Raw genomic sequence first — 12,933 nt, forward strand, 5'->3', positions numbered from 1 at the left:
AAAGCATTTGACAAAGTACAGCATCCTTTCTTGATCAAAAGTCTTCAGAGTATAGGGATAGAGGGTACATACCTCAATATCATAAAAGCCATCTATGAAAAACCTACAGCGAATATCATTCTCAATGGGAAAAAGCTAAGAGCTTTTCCCCTAAGGTCAGGAACGCGGCAGGGATGCCCACTATCACCACTGCTATTCAACATAGTATTAGAAGTCCTAGCCACAGCAATCAGACAACAAAAAGAAATCAGGGGAGGGGGTAGGGGGATGGGTTAGCCTGGTGATGGGTATTGAGGAGGGCACGTTCTGCATGGAGCACTGGGTGTTATGAACAAACAATGAATCATGGAACACTGCACCAAAAAACTAATGATGTAATATATGGTGATTAACATAACAATAAAAAAATTAAAAAAAAAAATCAAAGGCATCCAAATCGGCAAAGAGGAAGTCAAACTCTCACTCTTTGCAGATGATATGATACTTTATGTGGAAAACCCAAAAGACTCCACCCCAAAACTGCTAGAATTGATACAGGAATTCAGTAAAGTGGCAGTATATAAAATCAATGCACAGAAATCAGTGGCATTCCTATACACCAACAACAAGACAGAAGAGAGAGAAATTAAGGAGTCGATCCCATTTACAATGGCACCCAAAACCATAAGATACCTAGGAATAAATCCAACCAAAGAGGCAAAGGATCTGTACTCAGAAAACTATAAAATACTCATGAAAGAAATTGAGGAAGACACAAAGAAATGGAAAAACGTTCCGTGCTCGTGGATTGGAAGAACAAACACTGTGAAGATGTCAATGCTACCTAGAGCCATCTACACATTCAATGCAATCCCCATCAAAATACCATCCACTTTTTTCAAAGAAATGGAACAAATAGTCCTAAAAATTGTATGGAACCAGAAGAGACCCCGAATAGCCAGAGGAATGTTGAAAAAGAAAAGAAAAGCTGGCGGCATCACGATTCCGGACTTCCAGCTCTATTACAAAACTGTCATCATCAAGACACAGTATGGTACTGGCACAAAAACAGACACATAGATCGATGGAACAGAATTGAGAGCCCAGAAATGGACCCTCAACTCTATGGTCAACTCATCTTTGACAAAGCAGGAAAGAATGTCCAGTGGCAAAAAGACAGTCTCTTCAACAAATTGTGTTGGGAAAATTGGACAGCCACATGCAGAAGAATGAAACTGGACCATTTCCTTACACCACACACAAAAATACACTCCAAATGGTTGAAAGACCTAAACGTGAGACAGGAGTCCATCAACATCCTAAAGGAGAACACAGGCAGCAACCTCTTCGACCTCAGCCTCAGCAACTTCTTCCTAGAAACATCGCCAAAGGAACGGGAAGCCAGGGCAAAAATGAACTATTGGGATTTCATCAAGATAAAAAGCTTTTGCACAGCAAAAGAAACAGTCCACAAAACCAAAAGACAACCGACAGAATGGGAGAAAATATTTGCAAATGACATACCAGATAAAGGGCTAGTATCCAAAATCTGTAAAGAACTTCTCAAACTCAACACCCAAAGAACAAATAATCCAATCAAGCAATGGGCAGAAGACATGAACAGACAGTTTTCCAAAGAAGACATCCAAATGGCCAACAGACACATGAAAAAGTGCTCCACATCGCTCGGCATCAGGGAAATCCAAATCAAAACCTCCATGAGATACCACCTCACACCAGTCAGAATGGCTAAAATTAACAAGTCAGGAAACGACAGATGTTGGCTGGGATGTGGAGAAAGGGGAACCCTCCTACACTGTTGGTGGGAATGCAAGCTGGTGCAACCACTCTGGAAAACAGTATGGAGGTTCCTCAAACAGTTGAAAATAGAGCTACCATACGATCCAGCAATTGCATTACTGGGTATTTACCCCAAAGATACAAATGTAGGGATCCGAAGGGGTACGTGCACCCCAATGTTTATAGCAGCAATGTCCACAATAGCCAAACTGGAAAGAGCCAAGATGTCCATCGACAGATGAATGGATAAAGAAGAGGTGGTATATATACACAATGGAATATTATGCAGCCATCCAAAGGAATGAGATCTTGCCATTTGCAATGACGTGGTTGGAACTGGAGGGTGTTATGCTGAGTGAAATAAGTCAATCAGAAAGACATGTATCATATGACCTCACTGATATGAGGAATTCTTAATCTCAGGAAACAACCTGAGAGTTGCTGGAGTGGTGGGGGGTGGGAGGGGGTGGCTGGGTGATAGACACTGGGGAGGGTATGTGCTATGGTGAGCGCTGTGAATTGTGCAAGACTGTTGAATCACAGATCTGTACCTCTGAAATAAATGCAATATATGTTAAGAAATAAAAGAAGATAGCAGGAGGGGAAGAATGAAGGGGAGTAAATCGGAGGGGGAAACGAACCATGAGAGACAAGGGACTCTGAGAAACAAACTGAGGGTTCTAGAGGGGAGGGGGGTGGTGGGATGGGTTAGCCTGGTGATGGGTATTAAAGAGGGCACATTCTGCGTGGAGCACTGGGTGTTATGCACAAACAATGAATCATGGAACAGTACATCAAAAACTAACGATGTAATGTATGGTGATTAACATAACAATAAAAAATTTAAAGTAAAAAAAAGAATTCCTCATATCAGTGAGGTCATATATACATGTCAGGAAAGAGCTATTCTGTTTTTTTTTTTTATTTAAAAGATTTTATTTATTTATTTGACAGAGAGAGACACACAGAGAGAGGGAACACAAGCAGGGGGAGTGGGAGAGGGAGAAGCAGGCTTCCCTCCAAGCAGGGAGCCCGATGTGGGACTCAATCCCAGGACCCTGGGATCATGACCTGAGCCGAAGGCAGATGCTTAACCAACTGAGCCACCCAGGCGCCCAGGAAAGAGCTATTCTTGATTTGCCTTTTTCTTCTCAGTATCTCTCATCTGTGCCATGCTTCCTTTATAAAAGTGCTCCTTTCCTTTCCAAAGATCTCACCACCTTTTTATTCTGATCATCCCAATCATTTTTTAGAACTTATTACGTATTAATCTTTTTCTGAAATGTATACGTATTTAATTCTAGGGGCCTTGAGTATGCTGAAGAATGATAGGGAGAATTAATATACAAATTATACTGTAGCTGTAATAATCACAAATGAATTCAGTTTAAGTATATATCTGTTAAGTCACAAACGTTTTTTGAGAATCTTCTGTGTGAAAGTCACTGTGCTGGGTGCTAAGGAAGAAAAGACCTATTCATAACTGTGTCTGCCCTTTAAATGCCAGAAAAATAAAAGAAAACTAACACTACACTGGTATATTAAATTAAACAGTACAAAGATCAGTAAAGAATTTAGTTCTGAGAGAAGGCTTTTTGAAGAGGTGGGTTTATTAGCTGGACCTTAAAGAATAGCCAGCATTCAGATAGCAAAGTTGGGAGGGGTGGTATTCTAAGAGAGTAGACTTGCATGAGAAATGTCAGAGAGGCAAGAATGCATATGACATACTTAGAGAATAGTGGATCAGGCCATCTGCCTGGAGTGGAAGTTTCCTTTAGCAAAGTAGTAAGATAGGTAGGCAGGCTCCCACCTAATTACAGAGGGCCTCAAATGTTCAACTTAGGCATTTAGACTTACTCATATAAGTGGTAGAGAGAGCTACTGAACATTTTTGAAAAGGGGAATTATATAATCAAAGGATGTTTAAGAATGAATTGTCTGCGTTTTAAGGTTGGATGAATACTGAACTCTGTTTTGACCCTTTTCCCTTCCATCAGTCTCAGCATGAAGTAGTAAGACCCCAGACTTGAAGGTACACTAGAAATAGAAAAGAGGGAATGGTTCAATAAAACATTTTGAGGGAATATTCCTGAGGACTCCGGTATGGTATTCCAATCTTGTATTCCAACCACTTAGAGATCCAGGCTAGAAACCTAGGAGTCATCATGGACTTCTTCCTTCCTTTCACTCCTGCACACCCATCAACTACCATGTCCTTTTCATTTCAACCAGATTTGTACCTTTTTCTTCATCTGCCACTGCCACTGTCTATGCTCAGGTTGGTTGGATTTTTGCTTGATATTTCTGAAAAGCACATCTGATCTTGTCACTGTCCAAGTTAAAATTTTTCTGTGGAGTAGGCTAAAGTCCAGGCTCCCTGACCTAACATAAAAGGACCTCCAAGATCCACTCCTATATGTTCACGTCCCCTTCTCTTACCATCCCTGTGTTTGTAAGTGCCAAAGTATTCCATGCACTCTCACACTAGGCATTTGTACATGCAACCCTCTTGACCCACAGCACACTTCTTTCCTACTTTCCCTTTTTAGGGAGTCTCACTGCCCTCCTGTGCCCTTCGGTGACACCCGTGCTTATTATTTCGGTCGTGGCAGTCACACGGTAGTAGCATTGGTGTAGCACTCTCACTAGACCGTAAGCTCCAGACAAAGTACGTGGCACCCAGCTAGCATTCTGCACATGATTAGAGAATCAAGAAAGTGTGGAGACTAATTGGATGTGGAGAAAATAAGGAAGAGAAAGAAGTTTAAAATGACTTCAAAATTTCAAGCCCAGATAACTAAAGGATGGTGCCACCTTTAACAAAAATCGATGTCCGAAAAGGACTGACTGTGAAAGGAAGATTTTAAATTTGGTTTTTGATATTTTGACTTTGTTATCAGAGTACAGTCACTAAGTGGAAATGTCCAGTAATTAGCTGGACATGAGGGATTCTTAGAGTTTAAAGACTTAAAAGGGCATTCAGTTCTTTTTTTTTCAGCCTGGTCCTTCAAAATCTAGTTTCAAAAGCCCCCTATCTGGTTGGCCCTGAATATGTCTGCCAACCTGGGAGAACAGCTGTTTTTATTTTATGTGGTGCATAGTAGTCCAACTGATGGAGTCTCTCCTGGCTAGCTGGTAGGTAACTCTGGAGTTCTGGGTCTGAATGTCCTGTGCTAAACCTGAATGGGCATTCTCCCTCAAGTGTATTTTGACCTGCATTGTTCTGTTGACTCTGTGGTATCAGCCCCAGAAGCATTTTACAAAAATAATAAGGTGTTTTGTTGTTGAGCTTTTATGGAGGTGTCCCTTTGACAAAATCAAGAGCATGGAAAAATGCCCTTTTTAAAATATCATTGAAAAGAGAGAACTTGATTCTGGATCTAAATGGCCTTCAGTTCAGGCTGAAATTACCAACTGTTGATATTGTAGACGTTGTTCACAGTAGCTGTCTTCCTAAGCAGTTGTCTCTTACAGGTTGCTGAATGACCATCATGATGATGCCTCCAAGTTTATCTGTCTTCTAGCAAAGCCCAGCTGCAATTCTCTAGAACAGGAGGATTTTATCCCTTTACTTCAGGTAATTTTCACTTCCTTCTAAAAGTGGGTTTTATTTTTTAGAGTTGCAGAGGTTTTTAAAATTTTTTCCACTGTAAGATATGTCAGTTGAGATATACAAATCTAGAAGTCAGATTTCTAGAAGAGTGGTTTTCAAGCTTGTTTTAGGAACAAAATCCTTTTGTTAAATGAAAATTAGCACAGAACACATAGTTTAAAACAGATAAGACAGGGCTATTCCCACTGAAGCAGAGGAGGGGGCACCACTCAGCCTCCCCCTTGCCCAACCACAGCAAACACTGAAACACCTTCTGAAACCAGATGTTTGGTCTGCTTGGCCTAGATGACCTATCTCCAACAAAAAGAGCCCACTTGAGGAGTATTCATATCTAGGCCTTCCAGTAAGAATCACTTACACGCCAATACTGGATCTGTTTTTACTGTAGCATTCTTCATAGCCTGATATATTACTTGTTAATATTCTTAATTTCATGTCTGAATATTTGGTTTTCCTAAGCAGATCACAAATTCCTTGAAGCTAAGGTTTGCCTTTCCTGTCTGTTGAATGCTCGTCATTGTTTTAGTTGTTCTAATAAATCCTTGTTGACTTGTTAGTGAGGATGCCTAAAGAGAGAAAAATAACATTGACATAGTTTTTTGGTTTGGGTTTTGTTTTAGTTGTATTCATGGCTACCATCATTTTTTTTTTGTAATTTTCTTGTTGAAATATAACATACACACACAGAAAAACACAAGTCATAAGTGTACCCACCAATCAATGAATTTTCACAATGTAAGCACATCTGGGTAACTAGCACCCAGATCAAGAAACAAACCTCACCAGTACCCCCAAAGCTCTTCATGCTCCCTCCCAGTCACTGCCACCCTATGGTTATCACTATTCTATGTCTAATACAATACATAACATCCAACATTACATATTCCTACTTAGGTTTTGTCAAATCACAAATATTCAGTATTTGAACTATATTGTTACTAAAACATTAGGTTTTTGTTGTTATAAGCTGTGTAATTTTATTTATTTTTTATTTATTTTTATTTATTTTTTTCATTTTAATTCCAGTATAGTTAACATACAGTGTTATATTAGTTTCAGGTGTATAATATAGTGATTCAACAATTGTGTACTCAGTGCTCATCACAGTAAGTGTAGACTTAAGTCTCTTTATCTGTTTCACCCATCCCCCACCTATCTCCCCTCTGGCAACCACCAGTTTGTTCTCTGTAGTTAAGTCTCTTTTATTTGTCTCTTTCTCCTTCTCTTTTATATTTTATATATATATAATTTTATTTTAATTTATTATGTTATGGTAGTCTTTTTTTTCTTTGTTCATTTGTTTTGTTTCTTAAACTCCACATAGGAGGGGCGCCTGGGTAGCATAGTTGGTTAAGTGTCCAACTCTTGGTTTCAGCTTGGGTTGTGATCCTGGGTTGTAGGATCGAGCCCCAACTTGGGCTCCGCATTCAACACAGAGTCTGTTTGGGAATCTCTCTCCCTCTCCCTCTGCATCCCCCACCCCATGCTTTCTAGTATGCACGTGCACTCTCTCTCAAAATAATCTTTTTTTAAAAATTACACATGAGTGAAATCATGTGGTATTTGTCATTCTGTGACTGACTTATTTCACTTAGCAATATACCCTCTAAGTCCATCCATGTAGTTCCAAATGGCAAGATTTCATTCTTTTTATGGCTGAATAATATTCCATTGTGTGTGTGTGTGTGTGTGTGTGTGTGTGTATACATATATACATATATATGTATACACACACACACACATATATATATATACCACTTCTTCTTTATCCATTCATCTACTGATGGACACTTGGGCTGCTCCCATAATTTGGCTATTATAAATAACGCTGCAATAAACATAGGGATGCATATATCTTTTTGAATTAGTGTTTTCATATTCTTTGGGTAAATACCCAGAAGTGGAATTACTAGATCATATGATAGTTCTATTTTTAACTTTTTGAGGAACCTCCATATTGTTTTCCACAGTGGCTGCACCATTTGGCATTCTCACCAACAGTGCACAAGGATTCCCTTTTCTCTACATCCCCACCAACACTTGTTATTGCTTATCTTTTTTATTTTAGCCATTCTGACAGGTGTGAGACAATATCTCACTTAGGTTTTACTTTGCATTTCCCTGATGATTGATGATGTTGAGTGTCTTTTCATGTGTCTGTTGGCCATGTGCATGTCTCTTTGGAGAAATGTCTGTTTAAAAACATTAGATTTTAATAGCAGTTCTCTCTCCACCCCTTACCTTTACCCCCACAATCCATTCTGGCCCTGCTCTGACTCTTACAAACTGCATCTTTTGGGTCCCCTTCCCTGGCTAGCTTCTGGTTGGGTCTGGCCAGTGGATTGTACTGCCAGGAGTGGGCATTTCTTCCCCAGTCTGCTTCAGCACAGCAACTGTCTCTGTATACTACAGCTTCTGCTGGATGGCCTCTTCTCCATAGTTCGAGTGCCTACCTTGCTCCTATAACTTTGTTCCTTGCCTTGTCCCTCTGGCTCTAGAGATTGTAAGGGTATCCTTCTGTTACTTGTTCCTGGTGCCTCACCATTCCCTGTGTTTTCCCTTTACCTGCCCATGACTTTACATGTAGTCCCTTCATGAAAGGTTCATATGGGTAAATTCTTTTTCCTCTGGGCACCCTATTCCTGACTGAGTTTTATTAGAAGTTTAATAAAACCACTGACAGGAATATAAATTAAGTCCATATCAAAAGAATTACAAACAATAACAAAACTATAATTATGAGTTAGTAGACATTTATATTTCATTTATATAGGAGAAATTCTATTTTTCTTTAACAAGATTTGTGGAGTCTTCAAGTAAAAGTTGACTGAATAGATACATTCTCCTCCCATTCTGTCCCAAACTCCTCTAAAGTGAAAGTATAGGAATTTAAAGGGAATAAACACATGAAAATAAATGGAATGGTAGAGAAGAATGGAAAAAAATTAATGTCAAGTGATTTCCAATTTCTTAAAAATAGAAAGTAGAAGCAGGCTAAGGAAACCACAGCCCAGAATGAGGAGCTGTTTATGGGCTACAGTAGAGACATGAGCTACTCTTCTCATTCTCTCAGCAGGATCCCAGAGCAGCTGTAAACTCAGGGTTGGCAGTTCTAATGGGAAGTATTAGAAATGAGGATTCATGGAAGGTTGGTATGTAGAACAATGGAACAGTTGACTCCCTACTTGGTTCCCAAAAGTAAAGTGCATCCTAGCATTTACTCACAAGCATAAGCAAAATAACAAACAATAAAGCGTGCTAAGACAAATTCCAATAGAGAAACATCCTAGATATACCTGGCCAGTAGTCCTCAGAACTATCAAGGTCATCAGAAACAAGGAAAGTTTGCAAAATTGTTACAGCCAAAAGGAGCCTAAGGAGATGTGACAGCTAAATGGAATATGAGATCCTGGAACAGAAAAAAGATACTAGGCAGAAACTAAGTAAATAAAGTATGGTCTCTCATAATAGTATCAATACATAATAATGTATCAATATTGATTTATTAACTATAACAAATGCTAATGTAATGCAGGGTATATGGGAACTCTATACTGTCTTACCAATTTTTCTTTAAAACTGTTCTAAAAAATTAAGTCTTTGTAAACAATAATTACTATATTCAGATGGATTATATAAAATAAGACCAGAATATTATGAAAACAGAAAGCTAATACCAGAAAGAGCTGTTACAATTTTAAAATGTGGGGGAGTCCTGGGTGGCTCAGTTGGTTAAGCATCCTACTCTTGATCTCAGGGTTGTGAGTTTAAGCCCCACATTGGGCTCCACACCCAGCATGGAGCCTACTTAAAAAAATTTTTTTTAAATGTAAGTACCAAAATTTAAAATTTCATCATAAGGCTTGGAAACTAATGTTTAGGATATCTCACAGGAAGGGAAAGAAAGCCAGAGAGAGGGAGAAGGAGGGAAGGAGGAGACATAGAGGACTAATTCAAGAATTTCAACAACTAACTGGATTCTGGAGAAGAAAGAAGAGAGAGAAGGAAATCATCACAGAAATAATACAGAATGGAGAGAATTCAAGGGACTGGGATGATAAGATGGGTACAAAGAGCTAGAACCTGGTAGGATTCCTTAGGATCCCTGTTTCCCTCCTTGGGGACATGCTTGTGTAACCAGCATATAATAAAAAATATAATTTGAGGGGCCTCTGGGTGGCTCAGTTGGTTGAGCGTCTGCCTTGGGCTCAGGTCATGATCCCGGGGTCCTGGGATCGAGCCCCGCATCGGGCTCCCTGCTCAGCAGGGAGTCTGCTTCTCCCTCTCCCCTGCCCCTGCTCATGCTCTCTCTCTCTCTCTCTCTCAAATAAATAAGTAAAAACTTAAAAAAAATAGAATTTGACACTCCCACACCAGCCTCTCATGCTCCCTCCAGTCCTGCCCACAGATTTAAAGATAATGATACAAAATACAAGTCTTTTGATTGAAAAAACCAAGTACAATGAGTAAAAGAAAGAAACATACATAAACATATCATCTCAAATTTTTAGAAAAACGCTGATGAAAACAAGATACTAAAAGCGTCCAGAGAGAAAAACCAAGTCCCTTTTTTGTTTTTTTTAAAAAAAACAGGTCCCTTTAATAAGAACAAAAATTGGGGTGGTATTAGATTCTCATTAGTAACTCCAGGGAAATGGATTTGAAATCAGATTTCCAATATCCTGCCAAGCTGTCAGTCAGATATGAGATTATAATAAAGACATTTAAAAACTCAGAAAGTTGGGGCGTCTGGGTGGCTCAGTCATTAAGCGTCTGCCTTCGGCTCAGGTCATGATCCCAGGGTCCTGGGATCGAGTCCCGCATCAGGCTCCCTGCTCAGTGGAGAGCCTGCTTCTCCCTCTCCCACTCCCCCTGCTTGTGTTCCCTCCCTCGCTGTCTCTCTCTGTCAAATAAATAAATAAAACCTTAAAAATAAATAAATAAAAACTCAGAAAGTTTATCTCCCTATTTTCTAGAGAGTTACTTGAACAGATACTGTATCAAATTAAGTAAACCAAGGGGCACCTGAGTGGCACAGTAGGTTAAGTGCCTGACTCTTGGTTTAGGCTCAGGTCATGATCTCAGGGTTGTGCGATCGAGCCCCAAATCAGATTAGACGCTCAGCGGAGAGTCCACTTGGGATTTTCTCTCCCATCTCCCTCTGCCCCTGCCCCCCCCACATGCATGCACGTGCACCTGCTCTCTCTCTTGCTCTTTCTCTCTCTAAAATAAATAAATCTTCAAAAAAAATTAAACCAAGAAAGAGGAATACATGAGATCCATGGAACAGTGGATTCAATCCAGAGAATCAGTGAAGGGAAGACCTTAGATGGCAACTGAAGAACAGCCAGTCCAGAATAGAAAAGGTGATGGGATTTCTCTGGGAAGAAGTTCTCCATAAAGGGGAATAGGGAGGGTGGAGCTATTCCATGCACTACTATTATATTTGAGAACAAGGAAACTGGGAGGGTATGCTTGTAGCACAGCATTCTATATGAACAAGTTTTAAAAAAGCAATTCAAAACTCCAAGAAAATCAAAAGAAAAAAAAAAACTGTGTAAGACAGTCATGATCTAAGCTTGAAGCAAACTGAAATATGGCATGATTACAAACAACTGATGGAGAATAAGAAAAGAAAGTCCATTTAACTTCAGTTCTCCTTTGAATGCTCAAGGGACATGATGTTGGACCAATAAGAAAGTAGGAACTTTCTCCAGGAATGGAAGCACTGGCAGGCTCCATTTTTCTTGCCTTCCTGCCTAGCTGGCCCAGTGTGGGTGGATACCAGTTCTGACACTCTCCATCTTCCTTGGTAGCACCACTCACCCCATTCTGGTGTTCCCTTGCAAACCTGCCCCAGCAGGCCCCCTCCAAAGTGGCTGCCACTATGCTACACCCAGCAGGCATCCTAGGCTAGGACTGGTACCCACCTCCAAAGCAGTTTCCACTACACCACACCTAGTGAGTGGCTTTAGCCTGGACCCATACCCTCCAAAAACTACTCCTACCCAGAGGGTCAGGGGCAGCCCTACCCACAGCAGTTGTGGCCCAGCCACAAAAGGAGGGAACATGCAGCCTACAGTCATCCCTGGAGACCCTGGTTCTGGTGATTAGGGTAGATTTTGCTTCTGGGCCCCACAGGATGCTTTCTACATAAGGCCACTGTTTCATGACCAGATGTAGCCGATTCACCTAAAACATAGAAACAAATAGAGTCAGACAAAATGAGGAGATAGGAATGAAAGAACAAGACAGAAAACAACCTCAGGAAAGAACTAAACCTCAGAAAAAGAACTAAAACAATATACCTAATAGGGAGTTCAAAATAATGGTCCTAAAAATGCTCATTGAACTACAGAGAAGAATGAATGAACACAGTGAAAACTTCAACAAGAGATAGAAAATGTTAAAAAGAACCAATCAGCTGAAGAACAATAACTGAAATGAAAAATACACTAGAGGGAATCAATAGCAGTTAGAGAATGCAGAAGAATAGATCAGTGATCTACAGAACAGGGTAGTGGAAATCATTCAAGCTGAACAGCAGAATGAAAAATTTTAAAATGAGGATAGTTTAAGGGACCTCTTAGATAACATCAGGCATACCAACATTTGCATTAGAGGGGTCGTAGAAGGAGAAGAAAGAGAAAGTAGCAGAAAACATATTTGAAGAAATAATAACTGAAGGGCACCTGGGTGGCTCAGTCATTAGGCATCTGCCTTTGGCTTATGATCCCGGGGTCCTGGGATCGAGCCCCACATCAGGCTTCCTGCTCAGCCAGGAGCCTGCTTCTCCCTCTCCCACTCCCCCTGCTTGTGTTCCCTCTCTAGCTGTTTCTCTTTCTCTGTCAAATAAATAAATAAAATCTTTAAAAATAATAATAATAATAACTGAAAACTTATTTAGCCTGGGGAAGAAAACAGACATCTGGGTCGAGGAACCACAGAGAGCCCCAAAGAGGTCCACACAAGTTACATAATAATTAAAATGTCAAAAATTAGAGGTAAAGAGAATCTTAAAAGCAGCAAGGGAAAAGCTACTAGTTACCTACAAGGGAACACCCATAAGACTATGAGCTGATTTTTCAGCAAAAATTTTGCAGGTCAGAAGGGAGTGGCATGATATATTTAAAGTGCTACAAGGAAAAAAAAAAAAAAAAACACAACCAAGAGTACTTTACCTAGCAAGGATATTTCAGAATTGAAGGAGAGATCAAGTTTCCTGGACAAGTAAAAGTTAAAGAAATTAATCACCAATAAACCAGCCTTACAAGAATTGTTCAGAGGACCTCTTTAAGTGTGTGTGTGTGTGGCGGTGGGGGAGGCCATAAGTAGAAGAAAATTATGAAAGAAAAAATATCTCACTGGTAAAAGTGAACATACAGTAAAGGTAGTGGCTCAACCACTTGTAAAGCTAGTATGAAGGTTAAAGGACAAGTAGTAAAATCAGCTACATATACAATAATTTGTTAAGGGATACACAAAATAAAAAGTTATAAAATAAAACATCAAATACATTTAAAACATGGGTGGGGGGTAGA

The 12,933-nt window shown here is 39.9% G+C and overlaps 1 protein-coding gene across 11 annotated transcripts in view; it reads left to right on the forward strand.

The window, feature by feature from the left end:
* Window positions 1–12,933, forward strand: part of PPP2R3A (protein phosphatase 2 regulatory subunit B''alpha) — a 214,392-nt gene that overhangs the window by 98,598 nt on the left and 102,861 nt on the right. For all 11 annotated transcript variants that reach the window (XM_027587223.2, XM_027587224.2, XM_027587218.2 and 8 more), the window contains one exon: window positions 5,254–5,356. In XM_027587223.2, the coding sequence (XP_027443024.1) occupies window positions 5,254–5,356 (103 nt within the window). The remainder of the gene's footprint in view (window positions 1–5,253; window positions 5,357–12,933) is intronic.

Source organism: Zalophus californianus, chromosome 1 (assembly GCF_009762305.2).
Source record: "Zalophus californianus isolate mZalCal1 chromosome 1, mZalCal1.pri.v2, whole genome shotgun sequence".
NCBI lineage: Eukaryota > Metazoa > Chordata > Mammalia > Carnivora > Otariidae > Zalophus > Zalophus californianus.